A 19,953-nucleotide genomic window follows, 5' to 3' on the forward strand; every position below is an offset into this window, starting at 1 on the left:
TCCCAAACCCTTTAATTGTGGTGAGACCCTAGCAGCAGGAGTGGAGCATTTGCATACAACGAATGATTTAGAGTTCCCAGTAAGCTTGTGTGGAGATATGTGTCAGTCCCTTTGGGGTTAACAACTTCACAAGTTCTATTTATGATGTTAGGTTTTATTGGACAGACATGCCTGACAAATTGTAGATGCTTTGAAATCAGTGACTTCACCCAAGTGAATGATTTATTGCCAGGGAATTTATTGCCACCTCTCAACACTTCCAAATAGATTAATAATGCATAACTAGGAGGTGTATCATTTTAATGGGCTTATTTCCTCCAGGCCAAAGTGAATCATAGTTTATCTACAATATCATCAGGTTTGACAGATACAGATGTTGTATTGAAATATAGGCCTAATGTTTGAATAAAACAGAACAAAAAGGTAGAATGCAATTCTTTAATGTTGGCCTGAAAGTATAAACAAATATTGTGCTGTTAAACCATAAAGTAAAGCATATATTGAAATATATGTGAATTGCCTATAGGTATTGTATACAAATATTTGACCAGCAGGCGTTCAACTTCAAAACAAACACATATTTTGAATGTCATGATAATATAATTTACCTACTGGGGTGTCCCATGACAGAACATGTTTAGTGCCAGCAGCTGCTAGCTAAAATGTCACTGTACCACTAAGACTCTGTGCCATACAAGGTATCTAGCTGTGAGGAGGATCTGATATCCTTAGTTCCTTATTGATACATACGGTCTGAACATGCTCGTGTGTGTGACTGACACATTTTTGCTGTGACTGCTATGTTTATTTCTAACTGTCTCTGCCCAACAAACTCAACAAGTTCATGAGTGACAGCTGCAACAGGTGCACAAGAGATGCCAAGCTCAGCATGTGGGCTGCATGTTTGTATGTTTGTGTGTTAGTGAGGGAAAAGTTATTCTTTATTTTAATCTTATTCGGTGAGATCCATTATATAAATAAATGGATGCGTCCTTGTATACTAAGTGGTATACTTAATGGATGACATTGACACAAGTGACAGGTGCACGTGTCTTAGTGTAGAATTACAGCAAATATGTTTGAAAATCATGCGTCAGGACAAATGCTGATGGAAAGAACAACATGTCAAAGAAGGGAATGGTAGCGTGCAGCAATGCACAGGATAAAATTAGACCAGATGCTGCCTTATAGAACTGCTTGTCATGCACTCCACTGGAAGAAACCAGGTTGTGCACATTTCCAGAGCTAAATTTAAACTGGCTCTTAAATTCCAATTCAATTATTGAATTTCACTTGCATTTCAATTGGAGCAAACAGGAATCAGAATTGCAATTCAAATTTTGCCCAACCCTTGTAAGAAAACATATTTATCGCCACACCTGGGAAAATTTAATAAAAAGAGTAATTAAGTCTTTGTTTGCTAATTTATCATTGTCTCACAATGAAAAAAAGGGAAAATTCAACCTTTAATGAAAGCATTCTGAGAAAAAAAACATGCATTGTAATTAGAATGTCTATGAACAGTGTCCTATTACTTCCTGTTTTAGTTCTGTTATGTAGGACTAGGTGTTGATATCCCTAAGTATACATGAGACATTACGGGCAGCCGTGGCCTACTGGTTAGGGTTAGGGCTTCGGGCTTGGAATAAAAGGGTTGCCGGTTCGATCCCTGACCAGTAGGAAATATGTGGGCGGGGGAAGTCTTAGAGCACCGCTCTCTCATGCCCACATCCACGGTTGAAGTGCCTTTGAGCAAGACACCTAACCCCTCAATCAAGGTCATCAAGTGGGAGCCCTCCTTCCTCAACAGTTCGCTGATACGCACAACCCTGTTTCTTCTAGTGGAGTGCATGACCAGCAGTTCTATAAGGCAGCATCTGCTCTAATTTTATCCTGTAAATTGCTGCACGCTACCATTCCCTTCATTGACATGTTCTTTAAATTAAACAGGTCCACGGTGTCTCCAGAGGGTTCAGCAGTGACTCCCGGCATCCCGGGCTCACTCCCTAGACACCATCTCAGTTGAGGCCCAAGTGGAATCTTTTCTCTTAATGCAGAGCCACTGACTGCCCTTTTCAGCAGCAGCAGCAAGATCTTTCAGTGCTTGCCGGTGGACCTTTCCTCGCACTCCCATGTCCCGGAGTAGCCTTGATGTTGACTTGGCTATAAAACCAATTGGTCAATTATTCGTCAATCCAGCCTATTTTGGTCTGTGCATATTATGTGAAAATGTGATTTGAGTCTTACAATCAGATTTTCTTGCATATTGGTAGCCTTATAACCTGGGTGGCATTCCGAACTTAGTCCCGCCCACAACATTTGAGGTTGGGAAGTTCGGTCTGGCATTGCTCAATTGTGGAGCAAGTATGCTCGCCCTAGATCGGGCGGACCAATCAAATCGGGCTTTACGATGATAGACCAGGCGCTGTTGCTCACCTGTCCATCATGTCATCTGAGCACGCTTAGATTAGGCTTATGTTTGAAACAAAAACGCTGTGGCTAGAAGGATACATGGCTTTTAAGACCCCATATGGAAAATGCATATTAGTTAATGAGGTTTTTATCACTGAAAACGATTATTTCTGAAAACTTTGGCCAAAGTTGAGATGTGGGAAAACTCGTGGTTTCACTTTCATCAAGGGAAAACAGCGCTGTTGCATTGCGACATGTTCCCTCGTTCGTTTGAAATCTCTGATTGAATGACCACCTGTTTGAGGGATTTGCGACAGCCTTTCCCAGTTGTTTAACATGTTTGTAGCATATCAGTGTTCAACAGAATTATTTTTAAAAACGGAGGGGATATAGGCTATCAGTTTTTTTCCTAATAGCCTACCCTAGGCCTACTACGCATCTCTTAGATTTCGCTAATGAGTGTTGTAGGCTAGGAGTTTTTGACGGCACTAACTTTTACAAAAGACCAGAAAACAATGTTAAGGCATTTGTAGAGAAGAAAGATGGTTTGTGTGTTTTCTTCCTACACCTCACGGTAAGCTATTTCGTTGCTCGGTTAGGTCTATCCAATTGAGTGCAGAGGCATTCCCCACCTGCATCGGTTGAAACACGCCCCATAATTACGTCCCAATGGAGCAGTATTACAGTAGACTCGTAATCTGACTATAATTGAGTATGACTGCGTCAGGCTAGTAGCCTTATGCAGCCAACATTGAACGACTAACTTCAGTGACTTTAAGATGTAAGACAGTCTCTGGCCTTTGAAGAAAATGTACTGAATAAGACCACTGTCAAGATCCTAACAATGATATTGCTTGCATTTAAAGACTTTTTGTGCTCTGTCTGGTGTTGCAAACATACATATTTTGTTATGAATATATCAGCAGCTTGGGAGAAATTGGCATCCTAGTTTTAGCAATTGTGTATTTGTTTGTTCATTTGTACAGTGTGTGCAATTATTTGCATGTCAATATCCTGACTGAAATGTACTGGAATTATTTGTTACAAGTATTATTTTTTAAAAGGTCAATGCTAATTTTTGGATTGGCTGCTTCTATGTTTAAGCTGGCAGGCTTAGATGAGAGTGCAACACATACACTCCTATCTATCTATCTATCTATCTATCTACCCACCCATCTATCTATCTACCTGGGTATTGAGCGCACCAAAATGTAAATGTTTTCAGTTTCATTCAGATGTCTAAAAAACAAATGGCAATAGGGAAATCAAAACATGTTACAAAATAAGCAAATTATTCTGACTGACATTAAAACAATGAACTCATATACAGTATAATGTAGAGACTTTTATTATGATGTATTTACAAAATAGCCACAGTAATCAGGATATTAATCCAGCTGAGTGACAAGGCAGAAGATTTCACAGGATTTACTCTGCAGCCTCCTTGCCCTAAGACAGAGAAATTGAGAAATTTAATGTAATTGAGTAGGAACATATGATAACTTACAACACATTGAAATATGGTAAATTTGATTTACCTTTCCAGCATCACGGCTCTTTGCTCTCAACTTGTTGACCTGGGATTCAGCAATGTCAGCACGCTCCTCAGCCTCCTCTAGCTCATGCTGAACCTTTCTGAACTTGGACAGGTAGCCATTAGCTTGCTCCTCCTGATAAGGAAATGAGTACAGAGGCTTTAGTGTTATATGTTTGATGATTACAGAGGCTTTAGTTTTAAAGCAAACCTATTATTTTATACAAAAGGCAAGACATTTGGCCATATAGGCAATATAAGAGACTGCTTACAGCTTCCTCAGCCTGCCTCTTATAGGCTTTGACCTTCAGCTGCAGCTTGTCAACCAGGTCCTGCAGTCTGGTGACATTCTTCTTGTCCTCCTCAGTCTGAAAAGAAAAACAATTGGTCAATTGTTGTCATCATCAATATGAAACAGTGATCCTTTTTTGGCACACCAACCCCCTCCCCCCAAGATTCTAAATCAATTGTATGCACCATATTGCTATGTAGCATTGTAATATTATACACCATTTGAAAGTTTGGACTCTTGGGGATCCATACATGACAACCTTTTTCATGTACAATCTTTTTAGTGCTTTATATTGTCAGATTACCGTAATCTTATATCTCAATTAAATTGAATCAAAAATGCCCTCCTCCCCCTCCTCCACCTTTGGTGCTTCCCTACTTTCTAGCTGCAGTGTATATCCTTAGCAATATGCTAGATGTAGATGCAACATATTGGGTCTTGCAATATTCACAGGAATCCATAGAAATTGAGTATGCATGTTGTTTTATCCAATATTAGTTGTATAATCCATCTTATACACACCCATTGAACCAACAAAGAAAATGCAAAAATAGAGACTTTTGTGTAATTAGTTTTGTGTAGTCATTCTATATCCGAACCCCTGACCCCCCTCCGAATAGTCTACAAGAAACTTCAAAGTGTTACCTTTCATTTGATACCAGGATTATGCTTCTACACCAAGAGGTTGCCACACAAAAATCCTTTTATTGTCAGTATGCATTTTGGGTAACTAAAAGTCCTATGGGGAGTTTCCATAGGGCATTTTACAAAACACATGAGCATACCTTGGCACATAATGATCTAAAGTACTCATATTTCATTCTATATTGATCTATGTTTGCACACAGCTTCACAAGACCTGGTGCTGGGGCTCAGTTGTGTTTCTAAGGTCATATCAAGTGAACTAGAGGGCTAAAATGTAGTCAGTTCAGAGATGCTTGTCATATTCTAGCCTCTGAACTCTGGCCTCGGCCTGCCTATGTACTTCCGCTCGATTTCTTTTCCCTACAGTACTCCGTCTGGAATAGGTTGATTCATGCTTGTTTCCTTCGGAGGTTGGGCAGCCGAACCAACCAGCGAACAGAGGGCGTCCCTGAGAGCGATTACTTTACCCAGGCATGGTGTTTCAATTACTATGTCCCCGCCCCCGAAGCAGACCGCTTGGAATACATCAACGTAGGGAGCGAAAAGGGCTTATGTTCAAATGTGAACAAAAGGCGCAAGATTGGTTTTTTAGCTCTTTCTAGTTTAGCCTATTAACAGGAGTGTCACAAACGAAGTCACAGTGGAGTAGGATGTTATATCGTCGGCTAATTTTTAGTCATAGATTTTGTCACTTGAAATAGGCTACGAACGTACCCGAGTCAAACTTTAGTTTAGTAGGCAACATGGTCGCATCAAAATCGCTATTTTTCAAACACTAAGAAGGCTCGACATAACATGAAACTTTGATCGAAGCATCATCAAGTGTCTCTACATATGAACTCGAGCATTGAGAACATTGTTTGCGTATACATACTTTACTAAAAAGAAAGATTTTAGCCAACTCACTCCTTGCAAGATGGCAGCGAGCAGAAAAAAAAAGTGAGTTGTTCAAAACCTTTCTTTTAGTAAAACTTTTTTAGTAGAACTTGTTGGTGTACTTTTAGTACACCAACAATGTTCTCAGTGCTCGAGTTCATGTGTAGAGACACTGATGATACTTCGATCAAAGTTTCATGTTTTGTTGAGCATTCGTAGTGTTAAAATAGCGATTTTGACGCGATTGTATCAAAAAAGTAGTGGCCCTATAGGATTCCCATTCAAAAGGTCATATTACCCGAAAACGACAACGCATACAAGCTTAAAAGTGACGCTTTGGACGTACTTATGCATTTATATGAGTTTGACTTGGGTACATTCACAAAACACTATATGATGCATTTTGGCGAGAGTTACGCAGATGAAACGTGTGATTGTTTGCTGATAAGATGCACGCTTGCTTGTTATGGGCGTGATGCAGAGAAACTTCTCTGTATGACGAAACGGTAGTGATTCAAAGCGGTTCAAAGGAACTCCAATGATTTTAAACCTCAAACTGTGCCCTCCCACCCGGAAATAAACGTACGCCTATGGATCTAAGCCAGACTCTCTGCAAAGTCAGAGTCTGGTTTCCAGGCTAGAACTCTGTGCCAGTACTTCACACAATTATTCTGGTTGTTTCCTAAGAAACTATAGGGTCTCACAGATATCGTGGGGAAAGCCTAGAAATGGTAACCTAACTCTCGCCAGATAGATAGATAGATAGATACTTTATTGATCCACAGGGGAAATTCAAGAAACTGAATTTATGAAGATGAATTTAGTTCCGCCTAACTCCACTCACATCCATCTGGGATCGGTTCCGTTGAGAGTGATTTCAGCACGAGATTGTATGGTAGAGCCAATCAGGACGCAGGGCGGGAGTTTCATAGATGTGACGTAGCGTAGAAGCGACTGTGAGACTGTTCTCAGCGTCACGGGTTGGCTTCGATGTGAGTGGTTGAAGTAGCACGTCAATAGATGACGGACAAGTGGCTTATCCAATCTTATGCAAGGATTTTTTAATAAGGCCCAGCCTTCTGAAGCAACACTCCAATGGATCGATCCCAGATGGATGAGTGGAGCTAGCGATCTCATCTGGCGAGAGTCAGGTTATAGAAATGGCCCATTATAGTGGATAAAGAAAGTTTGTACCTGGTAGGTGAGTTCCTTCACCCTCCTCTCGTATTTGCGGACACCCTTGATAGCATCAACACCACGTCGTTGTTCATTCTCAACCTCACCTTCCAGCTCACGAACCTTTACATGAGCAACATTTTCATATCAGACAAGGTCTTCATTTTATTCATTACATTCTGAACAATTTTCATCTCACCCAGGTTTAGCCACTCACCCTGGACTCCAGTTTCTGGAGTTGTTTCTTGCCACCCTTCATGGCCAGATTCTCAGCCTCATCCAGGCGGTGCTGCAGATCCTTCACAGTGACCTCCAGGTTCTTCTTCATCCTCTCCAGATGACAACTGGTGTCCTGCTCCTTCTTCAGCTCCTCTGCCATCATGGCAGCCTAGATGACGGTATGATTTATTTAGGTAGCATGAAAACATATCCTTAATGTTCACATGTTTAATACGTTAGGGATGAATTAAGAAAAAGATAACACTACTTACATCAGTGATGGCTTTCTTGGCCTTGTCCTCTGCATTTCTAGCCTCCTGGACAATGTCATCAACCTCACTTTGGACCTGAACCAGGTCAGCCTCAAGCTTCTTCTTGGTGTTAATCAGACTTGTGTTCTAACATTAACAGAAATAATTAGTTAAATGTTATATGATGAAAAATCTTTTGAAAGTACTGTGGAAACGATGGAAATAATTATTTTATGTCCACTATATGTCCACCTGAGAGTGCAGAAGGCCAACACGCTCACTGGCATCAACCAGCTCCTGTTCAGCCACTTTGCGGCCTCTCTCTGTCTGCTCCAGGGCAGCTCTGAGCTCCTCAATCTCAGCCACCATCAGGGTGTTCCTGCGCTCCACCATGGCAACCTGCTCCTTCCCGTCTTCTTGTCCTCTGACAGCATCATCAAGGTGCAGTTGGGCATCCTAATAGAAAAACATAGAATGACAAAAGAGATGTCATGCTACTAAGTTTGGATGTTTTATGGAGATACCTGTACTATCAAATGAACAGTAATGGCGGTTAGATGCAATCTCTTCATTCTCTACATTTTATAACTGACCTTGAGTTGAGCCTGCACATTTCTCAGTTGTTTCTGGGACTCAGCAGCCTGGCGGTTAGCATGGCTCAGTTGAATTTCCATCTCATTGAGGTCTCCCTCCATTTTCTTCTTGATTCTCAGGGCATCATTCCTGCTCCTGACCTCAGAGTCCAGAGTGCTCTGCATGGAATCAATCACCCTCTGGCTGTTCCTCTTGATCTGCTCCATCTCCTCTTCCTTTTCTGCAAGTTTCCTGTCAACCTCACCCTTGATCTGGTTGAGTTCAAGTTGGACACGAAGAATCTTGGACTCCTCATGCTCGAGAGTTCCCTAAACAAAGAAAATGAAGAATTTTAAAATATAACATCATTTTAGTTTATTAATGTGTAGAAAAGCCCGCCTGAATTTCTACCTCAGCCTCCTCCAGGGCTGTCTGGATCTCAGACTTTTCAGTTTCTACAGTCTTCTTGGCCTTCTCCAGCTCATGGATGCTCTTTCCAGTCTCACCAAGCTGCTCAGTCAGGTCTGAGATTTCCTCTGCCAATATGCATATTACAGGATATTACAGTAAACAATATTATCTGGATGTTTAAAAATATTTTTGATTGAGATATGGATTGGGTTGATTTGACTCACGTTGTAAATTCTTGTTCTCCCTCTTCAGGGTCTCCAGGTGGTCAAGAGACTCCTCATAGGAGTTCTTCATCTTGAACAGCTCAGTGCTGAGAGAACGAGCCTCTTTCTGAGCACCCTCCAACTCTGCCTGACCCTCCTCGTACTTCTGCTTCCATTCTGCCAGGACCTTTTAGAAACAGTTTTTAGTTGTGAGGCTTATATTTATTCAGTTTTTACATACATTCCACATTTGAATGATGTTTTGGAGGTATTACCTTGTCAAAGTTTCTTTGCTTCTTGTCAAGGTTGGCAGCTAAAGCATTGGCTCTCTCCATGTCAATCATGAGGTCCTCAACCTCACCCTGGAGTCTCTGCTTGGTCTTATCCAGAGAGGCACACTTGGAGTTGACGGCCTCGATTTGCTCTTCAGCCTCCTGCAGACGCTGGGCAAGCTTTTTTCTGGAAATACCAACAGATTGATGTCTGAGGTACATTATGGGTTTTCCTTAAGAAAATGCAAGGTTTTTACTAACATCCAAATTTACTTTTTTTGCATCTTTAGCACATACTTGGACTCCTCAAGCTCCTCAGTGCGCTGGATGGCATCAGTTTCATACTTGGTCCTCCACTGAGCAACCTCGCTGTTGGCCTTGGACATGCCACGCTGCAGTTCAGCTTTAGCCTCCTGCTCTTCCTCAAACTGCTCCCTCAGGAGGTCACAGTCATGCCGTGCAGACTGAACAGCATGGGCCAGGGCATTCTTGGCCTATTTGTTAACAAGTGAGGGTGTTAAAGCCTTTCACATACTGTGTTCTATGTAATACAATTGTTTTTCTCTTGGTGCATCAGTATATCAGTACCTTGACCTCCTCCTCATTCAGTCTCTTCAGCTCCTCAATTTGCTGAGTGAAGGCCTGTTTGCTTCTGGTCAGCTGAGACACAAGAGCATCTTTCTCCTCAATCTGGCGGCCAAGCTCACCATTTTCCGTCTGAAGTCTTGCTCTCTGAGCACTGAGGTCATTAACCTGACGGGCAGCCTCATCACTCTTGGACTTGATTTCACTGAGTTGGTCCTCAAGGGTGCGGCACATCTTCTCTAGATTCCCCTGTTTATGAAAATGTCCATTAGTAGCAAAATATATATTGTAAGTTGGTTTGGTTAAAGCATTACATGAGTGTAAACATCTCATCAACCTTAGCTTTAGCAACAGCCTCCATGTTGCTGGCGAGATCATCAATCTCCATCTTGTATTCACTCTTCTCCTTCTCAAGCTTCTGCTTGACACGCTGAAGGTTGTCAATCTGCTCTCCCAGCTCAGCCACACTGTCGGCCTGCTTCTTGCGGAGAGCTGCAGCAGTGGCTTCATGCTGCAGGGTGGACTCCTCAAGGTCACGACGCAGCTTCTGGAACTCAGCCTCACGCTTCTTGTTCATCTCAATTTGAGAAGCAGTGGCACCACCAGCCTCCTCAAGCCTTTCAGTGATCTCCTCAAGTTCCCTGGAGAGATCAGCTCTCTGCTTCTCAACCTTGGCACGAGCTGCACGCTCAGCCTCAATCTCTTCCTCTAGTTCCTCAATGCGGGCCTATTGGTAAAAAAGTATTGGTAAGACAGAAAATTGCAAGAAAAGGCTTAGATTTTGATTCGCTAGAGAATAATTCAACCTGAAGCTCCTTGATCTTCTTCTGCAGCTGAGCACCCAATGATTGTTCATCTTCAATCTTGCTAAGAAGTTGGCTTGTTTCAAAGTCCTTCCTGTGTCACAGTAAAGTAAAATAATCAGTGTCAGTGAAAGCTTACACAAAAGTGTTTAGTTGTATTTTGATTAAAGGTTTGCATAAATAGAGTTGCTCATTGGAATCATGCATTACTTCTTCAGCTTCTCCTCAGACTGTTGCTTGTCATTCTCCAGATCCATGATGGTCTCCTGGGTCAGCTTCAGGTCACCCTCAAGCTTTCTTTTAGTTCTCTCAAGGTCCATACGGAGCTTCTTTTCTTGCTCCAGGGAACCCTCAAGCTGCCAATTTGAAGTTTGAGGTGAGCATGTGGAAAAGGTATCAAATGTAGAATTTTTTGTAAACTCCTGTTGGTTAAGAACTTACATCATCCACTTGCTGTTCAAGCTTAGTCTTTGATTTGGTCAGAGTGTTGACTTTGTCTTCCTCTGCCTGAAGATCATCAAGAGTCTGCTGATGGGCCTCTTGTAGGGCTTTCTTCTCCTTAGTTAGCTTAGCAATGGACTCATCCTGAGAGGCCATCTCTTCAGTTAGGTTCTTGACCTGCACATAGACAGTTTTGAATTAGTAAACAGTGTAACTATGATATTTTATTTACAACACACTTGATCCGCCCTTTAGAAATGTAAACCTTGTTCTCGGTGGCATGTTTTTCCTTCTCCACTTTGGCCAAGGTCAGCTCCAGATCATCAATGTCCTTCTTCAGTTCAGAGCACTCATCCTCCAGTTTCCTCTTCTTGGCAGTCAGCTCAGCATTGATTTCCTCTTCATCCTCCAGTCTCTCGGCTGTTTCTTTGAGCTTGGCCTCGAGCTGGATCTTACTTTTGATAAGACCTTCACACCTCTCCTCAGCATCATTGAGACCCTCATTTCCCTATTGTAAATATAAGACAAAAGCAAGACATCTGATTTGTATTGAAAACACATTGCTGAGACTGGGTAGTGGTATGATTGTGAACATGAAATGGTACAATATACACTAACAGATGCCACTTGAAGTGCCAGGTCATTCCTCTCTTGCACCAGAGCCACCATCTTCTCCTCGAGCTCCTTCTTCTTGGCCTCAACCTTTGCATGGACATCTTTAAGTTTGTCATGCTCCTCCTTCAGGGTGGCCAGCTCCTTCTCAGTTTCAGCACTCTTCAGTAGGGGCTTGATCTTGTAGTAAACCTTCATCCATGGCCAGTGCTTGACATTCATGAATGACCGTATATTGTACTGGATGGTGTAGATAGCCTCTCTATACAAGAAAAGTGGTGAATTTTACTTTTAAAACTTCTATGTTAAACTATGATTACATGAAATGGGTAGCAAGTGAAAAAGGACTACAAGTGATACAATTCAAACTATAGCAATCTTTAAGACTTCTGAGCCCTAGGGCCCTATCATGACATTCTAAAGTGCATCGTCACTCATCAAAAGCTTATTCAAATTTAGTAGGATGTCCAGTCCACATTGGGAGGGGTTTTGTTATCAAACATCGAGCGCATGGCGCAACAAGCTGTTCCTAGGTTTTTTTCCACCTATGGGTGTGTTTGGGGCGTAACATCATTTAAACCAATGAGAATGACATCTGTCATTCCCTTTAACGGCGCAAAGCGCGATATGTTAAATAAATGCATCGGTATTTTGGCATTCAACGGCGCATTTGAAGGAGGCTGCTTGCGAGACTATGGAATTCCACTAAACCATGCTTTACTAAAACCTAGCATAGCCTTCACGCATTTGCACTCGTCTATTATTTGAACTCATTGGCAATGTGAAACTAACTTCACCAAGGTGTCAGTCAATGACAAGACAGTTATACTTTCACTATTGACTGACAATGGGTTACCATCGAAAACATAGGCTGGAAAAACCAACACTTACCCTAATATTGCTCAAATGACTGAATAAAACAACATTTATCCTGCAGAGGAGTTGCTTAAATCTCGTGACAGTGCATCTTTAGCTGTGCTCCATACCTGTCTCTCGCCTCTCCCCAATCACTTTTAACCGTCATTACCAATTTGCAAATGATGGTGAATAACTACTCATCATGAGATGTACAGTATTTCGTAATATCTTTATTCTAATTATGTTTCCCATTGTAATCGTGCAATTTGTAATTTTTACATGGACGGGCGCTGGTGTGCGTTCATGAATGATAGAAGGATGGTGCGTGCACCTGCCAATATGACTGTCACAATGCGCTCTTAAAATAACATATAAACAACTCGCCATAGACTTCTGACCAGGTGTACAATAGCGCCAGGCCCCTCCCTAGGTTGTTAATTGCCACACCCCTGGGCGCATTGTTTAAAAAATAAATATGCAAAATACCGAATTAAACTTTGCGCATGCGCCAGTGTGCAAAATACAGCCCCTAATATAAAACAATAAAATAAATAAATTACCTCCTTTCCATCATCTTGACAAACTCCTTCCTCATCAGGAATGCACGGCAGAGAGCCTGAGTCATTGTGACCAGGGAAACCAGTTTCTCATCTCGCATCTCCTCAAGGGTACCCAGCAAGCCAGCTTTGAAGAACACCTGAGAGATAAAGGAAAATATCAGCATGAATTTGACACAGAAAAAGCTTAGCTCTTGTTTGTACTCATGATAAGCAGATAATAGATTGCATGCAACTTATCTACCTTTGTGTGTCCAAACATGTACTGGGTGTGATCAACATCAATGGATCCCAAGAGCTTCTCAGAAGCCTTCTTGTTATCAATGAATTGACCATCAGGGATCACACTGGCATTCAGCACTTTGTATCTGGTCAGAATAAATACATGTACATATACATTATTACTTTTCTCCTCTCTTAATGCAGTATTGAATATGATTAATACTTCCTTGGCTTTCTCAGTTCACCTTTGCTTGAAGTCACCATATAGGATTCTGCTTGGGAAACCCTTTCTGCAGATTCTGATACCCTCAAGTACACCATTGCACCTGAGCTGGTGGATGACCAGGAAATTCTGCATAAGACCTGTTAATATAGAGATATGTGTATTTGTCAAAGAAAATACAAGTTAGAACTATGAAATGTATAATATTAGCCAAGTTTTCTACCTGGTTTCTTAATTTCATTTGGAATCAGACAACGCACAAAGTGGGGATGGGTGCTTCTCAAGTTGGTCATCAGTTTGCCCAAGTTCTCCTGTAGAGATAAAAAATTCAGTGAAATCATCCCCTCACCTCTCTTTAGGATGATTGATTAGTGTTATATTGGTTTAATATACATACCCTGAACTGAGATGACACAGTCTGCATGGAGCCACCCTTCTTCTTACCACCCTTCTTACCACCACCACCACCAGCAGGCTCTGTTGACATACAGACAAGTGAAAAATTTGGCAGTTGAGTTACATGCACATAAAGTTTATAGAATGGATATTCCTGTACTAGCTTTTATACAGGTTTTTGTTACCCTCAACAACAGGTGGGTACAAGACAGGTAGGAGTTTAACTCCCGACTTCTGGTACAGCTGCACAACAGAATCGTTCAGTGGATCCTTGTTCTTGTCCAGCCAGCCAGCAATGTTGTAGTCCACAGTGCCGGCATAGTGCATCATGGAGAAGTGGGCCTCAGCCTTGCCTTTGGCAGGCTTGGGCTTCTCAAAGGCCTTAGTCTTGCCAAGATGTTGATCATACAACTTATTCTTGAACGTGGTGTCAGAGGCCTTGGGGAACATGCACTCCTCTTCAAGGATGGCAAAGATACCCATAGGCTGTTAAAAATATTTGTGGTTTTAAAAGAAGCCATTATGAAATAATATGAATCTAGTACTTCATCATTTTGATTAAAACAAACCTTTTCTATAAGCTCAATGCAAGCGGCCAAGTCCATGCCGAAGTCAATGAACTCCCAAACAATGCCCTCTTTCTTGTACTCCTCTTGCTCCAGAACGAACATGTGGTGGTTGAAGAACTGTTGTAATTTCTCATTTGTGAAGTTGATGCACAGCTGCTCCATGCTGTTGAACTGTGATTGGAAAAATGGAATATGAATGCCCCCAACTAAAATTATATGACATTATTCTTTGAGTGAAAAAAATGTGTGAAATTATCCTCACATCAAAAATCTCAAAGCCAGCAATATCCAGCACACCGATAAAGAACTGCCTTGGCTGTTTAGTGTCCAACATCTGGTTGATACGGATGACCATCCACAAGAACATCCTTTCATAGATAGACTTGGACAAGGCCGACACTGCGTTATTGACCTGAAATAGAATATCAAAGCAATGGTCATGCTATATTCAGACCAAAAAGTAAAATGCTTATACGATAAAAGCAGGTCATTTCATGGGATTTTAAATCTTTAGTGACGTTTTCGGTGACGAAAATAATACCTGTGGCACAGTCTGACCCTTGGTGACAAATTCATTTCCGACTTTCACTCTTGGGTAGCACAAAGCCTTCAGCATGTCAGCAGAGTTCAGGCCCACGAGGTAAGCGACTTTGTCAGCATCTAAAAACAGTGCAACAGTGTAGCATTTAGTGAAATTTATAGCATTTGTGACAGCAAATGAAACAACTTTGTCCACATCCATCTCCTCTCCCTAAATCAAAAAGTTTGGCCAAGATAGTGTGGGTTAAAACAATATCACAAAAACATGAAGGTATCGGAGTAACCACTGTTTTGTACATTATTGTGAATTGAAGATATTTTACTAATCCTAAGGGAAATTATGAAGACAAATAAATAATAATATGTTTATTTTATGTAGCGCCTTTCTCAAACCCAAGGGCGCTTTACATAGTAGGAAGGCAGGGAAACACAATAACAAACAAACAAAACAATACAATAAAGACAAGTTAACTGTATATGGAGCTATGTGTTTGGTGTGGAGGAGAAGTGATCATTAAACAGAAACAGTCTTGAGATGTGCTTTGAAGAAAGGAAGAGAAGGACAGGCACGAAGAGGTTGGGGGAGGGAGTTCCAGGGTTTGGGGGCCAAGGCACTGAAGGACCACCCAGGGTGGAGAGTCTGGAGCGGGGGATAGTCAAGAGGTTTTTGTCAGAGGATCTGAGTGAGCGGGAAGGAGTGTAAGGGGTCAGGAGGTCGCAGATGTAGGGGGGAGCAAGGTTGTGGAGGGCTTTGAAGGTGAGTAGTAGTACTTTGTATTTGATCCAGGACGGAACTGGTAGCCAATGGAGTTGATGGAGAATGGGGGTGATGTGTGCTGATCGTCTGGTATGGGTGAGGAGCCTGGCTGCAGAGTTTTGAATATATTGTAGTCTTTAAAGGATTTTAGTGGGGAGACCAAGGAAAAGTGAGTTGCAGTAATCTAGTTGGGACATAATGAAGGAGTGAACCAAAGTCTGTGCATCACTAGCAGAGAGGAAGGGTCGGAGGCGGGCAATGTTACGGAGGTGAAAAAAAGCAATCTTAGTGAGTGATTTGATATGAGGATCAAAGCTAAGGGTGGAGTCAAGCTGAATGGCAAGGTTTTTAACAACAGGGGTAGAGTGGACAGGTGAGCCATCAATGTTGAGAGTGAGACGGGGAGATTTGGTGAGGATGCTTTTAGGGCCAATCAGCAGGATTTCGGTTTTGTCTGTGTTGAGCTTGAGAAAATTGTTTTGCATCCATAATTTTAAGTCAGAGAGGCAGTCAGTGAGGGAGCGTGGTGGGGGGTCAGAGGGAGAGGGTGTGGTAAGATAGAGTTGGATGTCATCTGCATAGCAGTGGAAGTTGAGACCGTGGCTGCGAATAATCTGGCCAAGAAGGAGGATGTACTGTATATGAGAAAGAGGAGGGGCCCAAGTACAGAACCCTGAGAGACACCACGAGTAACAGGGGACTTGGAGGAGTGATGTGGACGAAGTGTTACAAACTGCTTTCTGTTGGTGAGGTATGACTGAAACCAATTGAGGGCTGTGCCAGAAACACCAATAGCAGACAGACGGGAGATTAGAACATTGTGGTTGATGGTATCGAAAGCAGCACTAAGGTCAAGGAGGATGAGAATGTTAAGTGAACCAGAGTCAGCAGACAGGAGGAGGTTGTTAAATATACTTGAATATATATGTTGATATGAATAAGATGATGGTATATCAATTTTGGGTGTGGTGTAGCAGCGGCAAGGTTACTGCTTGACCCGGGTTCATTCCGGGTTCACTTTCCAAATCTGCCATTGCCAGTTTGTGTCTGCTTCACATCAGTCATTTTAAACTTTAATTAAATATAATAAAATGTTCTCAATAAATAAGACTACCTTGTAGTTATTACTAGAACTGACTGATTCAGTATAGTGTCGTAACCTACCCTCAGTGCCATCAGGCTCAGCCTGCTCTTCACGCTGCTTCTGCTTGAATTTCATGTTGCCATGATGGAGCACAGCACCAGTCAGCTTATAAATGGTGACTTTCTCCTCATTACTGAAACCCAGGATATCAATGGCGTCCTGTAATGATTAAGTATTTGTTTAATTTAAAGCTTTCTTCAATAAATTGAAAGAGGGAAAACCCATTATTGGAAGACTTACATCTGTGGCATCCAACTCCTCTTTGTCATTAATACTCGCCACAGTGACCTGACCCTGACTGCACATTGGGAAGTCATAGGGGTTGGATGTGATGAGGCACATTTCTGTCGAGATTAAAAAAATATTTTATAAATTCATAATTGCATGTATTGATTTTTGAACATTTGGTGAAAATATTAACCTTACCTATAATTTCAGGCTTGTGGTTGGTCATCATCTGGAAGAAGATATGGTAGCCTCTCTCATCGGGAAGCTGGAATGTCACTCTAGACTTCTCCAGCAGGTCTTTTAACGCAGGGAATAATGTATTTTAATTTGATACATTTAAGGCAATAAAATAACATTTCTACTTGGAACAATTATACTTACAAGTCTCAATATCAGCACTAGCCAGTTTTCCAGAAGTGCCAAAGTGAATTCTGATGAATTTACCCTGTATGAGATTACATTTTGACATTACATATATTCATTTAGGTAATGCTTTTAACCAAAGCAGGTTACACATGAGGAAAATATTGAAGTATACAATAAATATTCAATATTCAATAATAGACCTATATGTGGAGTTTGCGGGGGTGGGGGTGTTGGGGGGGGGGGGGGGTGGAGAGCAGCGATAAGTGCAGTGATTCTCAGCTAGCATGGAATAACGTTGCAGTTATCTGGTCGTTACACGAAAATATGGACGTAAGAAGATTTTTAAAATGTCGAGCTCCAAACGAAGCAGTCAGCCATTCTGATCTAACAAGGATACAACACAAACAACAATAACCAATAATGACGATAGGCAAACAGACACCGTTGTGAACTTGGAGGGAACTTCTATTTTTAGAATTTAAGTGTCAGGGCATTCTGCCACCATCTGTCTTTTGCGTTCCAAGAAGGATTTCATTAGGGCGAATTGATAAATTGTTACAATGTAATTAAAAATCTGCTTTAAAAATAAACATATATGTTAAATTTAGCATGTTTGTTTTGTTCATGTGCTCGTGCTATGATTCCCAAGTGGTAGGCCAGGTCTCAGCTACAATCAGGTTTTTTTTTGCCACCACTGGCTCGAATGTCACTTTGCTTATGCCTAAGAGTAGGCCCTAACAATAAATACTGCCTTTACTAATACAAAAAGCACAATATGATAGTATATAGAGGTTTAAGTAGAAATCGGAGGATGTTTTTAAAAAGTGATACTAACAGATATAAAACAAAGTACATGGTAGATTTGAGCCAAAGAATTTGATTTTATCTAAAAACGGGAACAAAAACCACATGAGAGATTAGATGAGAAACTAAACTTACAAAACGTGAAGAGTTGTCATTCCTCACAGTCTTGGCATTACCATAAGCTTCCAGCAGTGGGTTGGCGGCAATGATCTGGTCTTCAAGAGAGCCCTGGATGTCAATAGATATATTGTTACTGAAGTTCATGTCTGTGTTGCTATGTTATAATTAGCCTATAAATATGCAAGAGGTCCTATACCTTAATTTTTCCACTGCTGGCTGGTGCCTCTGACTTCTTGCCACCAGCCACTGCAATTGTTGCAAAGTACTGGATGACACGCTTGGTGTTTACGGTCTTTCCAGCACCAGATTCTCCGCTGTATTAAACAGAATATATTACAAATTTCTATATCACAATTACAAAGTGTACCAGTAAAGTACATATAAGTTGATGCCAAGGTTTAGCCCTCTATTAAAACTGTAAAAAGTTTTAAGGGATGCATTGACACCTACGTGATCAGGACAGACTGATTCTCCCTGTCTGTGGGGCAAAATAGAGATTTACATGAATGGTTTATATTACATAAATGAATCAAATATACAGTATAATGTATCAATATTGTTCAGTGTTGGCTTTAAAACAGAAAGCATACCTTGAAGCATGAACTGAAATGCGTTGTCAGAGACAGAGAAGATGTGGGGTGGGGCCTCCACGCGCTTCTTGCCTCTGTAGGCATTCACCACTTCATGATCGTACACTGGGAGCCACTTGTAGGGGTTCACAGTGACACAGAAAAGTCCAGAGTAGGTCTAGAATGAAGAAATAAAGAAGATTGGTTTTTCGGCTTTTCATTTTTTATTTTGTTTTCTTAATTCGGTCAAAATGGTAATGCTTACGTAGATCATCCATGCTGCATAACGCTCTTTGAGGTTATACAGGACGGAGGCTTCATTGAGGTGGGTCATCATGGCCATGTCCTCAATTTTGTCGAACTTGGGAGGATTCATAGGGAAGACTTCGTCTTCCTTCACAGTCCTTTCCTAAACCCAAAGTAGTAAACAGCTGTAACAAAGAGATGTATTCAAGAAACTTTCCGTGATACTTGAATTTTATCATCAGAACAAGTCCCTTGCTACTGTACCTCCTTGGTTTCAAGGGTTTCAACGACGCATTTGCCACCTTCCTTATTTTTTATTGTACCCTTGACGTACAAGTCCTCTTTGTCAACCACATAGCAAGCAGTCTTTGCATCAAAGGGCTTGGTTTGGGCCTCAAGTCTCTCCTTCTCAGGCTTACGAAGGTAGATGGCAGCTGGGCCATATTGGGCCATTTCACTGTCCCCCATGGTTGCTGGTTACTACATTAATCATAAACATGAAGAGCAAACAGTTTTCAACACAAAATGCTTTTCATAATCATACACAGACACAGTACTGCAAATAAAGTGTCATCGTCATTAAGGGGCAAATCATGGAAAACCACAGATGTTTGTCAGACCTCCATGGAGCTTATCAATGTACATAGGGTACTCAATCTGTACAATTAATTAAAAAGTCAAATACAACAGTCTTTTGATATTTATATAATACTGAAACCAATGTATTTACTGCATTATTGTTCTGTAATCTAATCCAATCCCCATCATACTAATATACACATTGAATATACACACATATCCGAAACACACCATGCAAACTACTGAAGTTATTTATTTAAGCAATAAGCCCCGAGAGGTCGTAGGTTACATTGATTTTAGAACAGCTAAGGGGCGTTGTTAGGCATGACATGCAAGTAGAGTGCCTAAAACCCCCCTTAGCTATTTTAAAATTAATGTAACCTATGGATTTGAGTGACTTTTAAATGGTTATTACTACATACTGTATAGCTATCTGGCAAGATAAAATTAAAGGGACAATAACAAGAAAT

At 41.2% G+C, this 19,953-nt stretch overlaps 1 protein-coding gene across 1 annotated transcript; it reads right to left on the bottom strand.

Annotated features, from left to right (window-relative positions):
* Positions 1–3,770: 3,770 nt before the first annotated feature.
* LOC121680839 (myosin heavy chain, fast skeletal muscle-like) lies at positions 3,771–19,384 on the bottom strand. The gene is made up of 38 exons (XM_042060385.1): positions 19,169–19,384; positions 18,924–19,067; positions 18,680–18,836; positions 18,540–18,567; positions 18,286–18,403; positions 18,105–18,197; positions 17,181–17,244; positions 16,998–17,096; positions 16,812–16,915; positions 16,592–16,730; positions 14,672–14,790; positions 14,393–14,542; positions 14,131–14,301; positions 13,747–14,047; positions 13,563–13,642; positions 13,389–13,476; positions 13,188–13,305; positions 12,965–13,088; positions 12,724–12,860; positions 11,312–11,567; positions 10,959–11,201; positions 10,694–10,870; positions 10,463–10,608; positions 10,256–10,346; positions 9,787–10,176; positions 9,453–9,698; positions 9,162–9,358; positions 8,868–9,051; positions 8,614–8,779; positions 8,390–8,514; positions 7,999–8,307; positions 7,658–7,861; positions 7,427–7,552; positions 7,153–7,323; positions 6,954–7,058; positions 4,219–4,314; positions 3,951–4,082; positions 3,771–3,861 (listed from the first exon to the last, which is right to left on the bottom strand). Exons 1-38 carry the CDS (start codon positions 19,370–19,372, stop codon positions 3,841–3,843), a joined length of 5,823 nt encoding a protein of 1,940 aa, XP_041916319.1. The 5' UTR covers positions 19,373–19,384; the 3' UTR covers positions 3,771–3,840.
* Between the last annotated feature and the right edge of the window lie 569 nt (positions 19,385–19,953).

Source organism: Alosa sapidissima, chromosome 13, assembly GCF_018492685.1.
Source record: "Alosa sapidissima isolate fAloSap1 chromosome 13, fAloSap1.pri, whole genome shotgun sequence".
Lineage (NCBI taxonomy): Eukaryota > Metazoa > Chordata > Actinopteri > Clupeiformes > Clupeidae > Alosa > Alosa sapidissima.

Coding starts and splice junctions, on each gene's coding strand:
- LOC121680839 (XM_042060385.1), bottom strand. CDS start 19,372: ATGGGGGACAGTGAAATGGCCCAATATGGCCCAGCTGCCATCTACCTT. Junction 14,543..14,671: donor AGGGTCAGACTGTGCCACAG/GTATTATTTTCG, acceptor ATTCTATTTCAG/GTCAATAACGCAGTGTCGGC. Junction 14,048..14,130: donor GCATTGAGCTTATAGAAAAG/GTTTGTTTTAAT, acceptor TATTTTTAACAG/CCTATGGGTATCTTTGCCAT.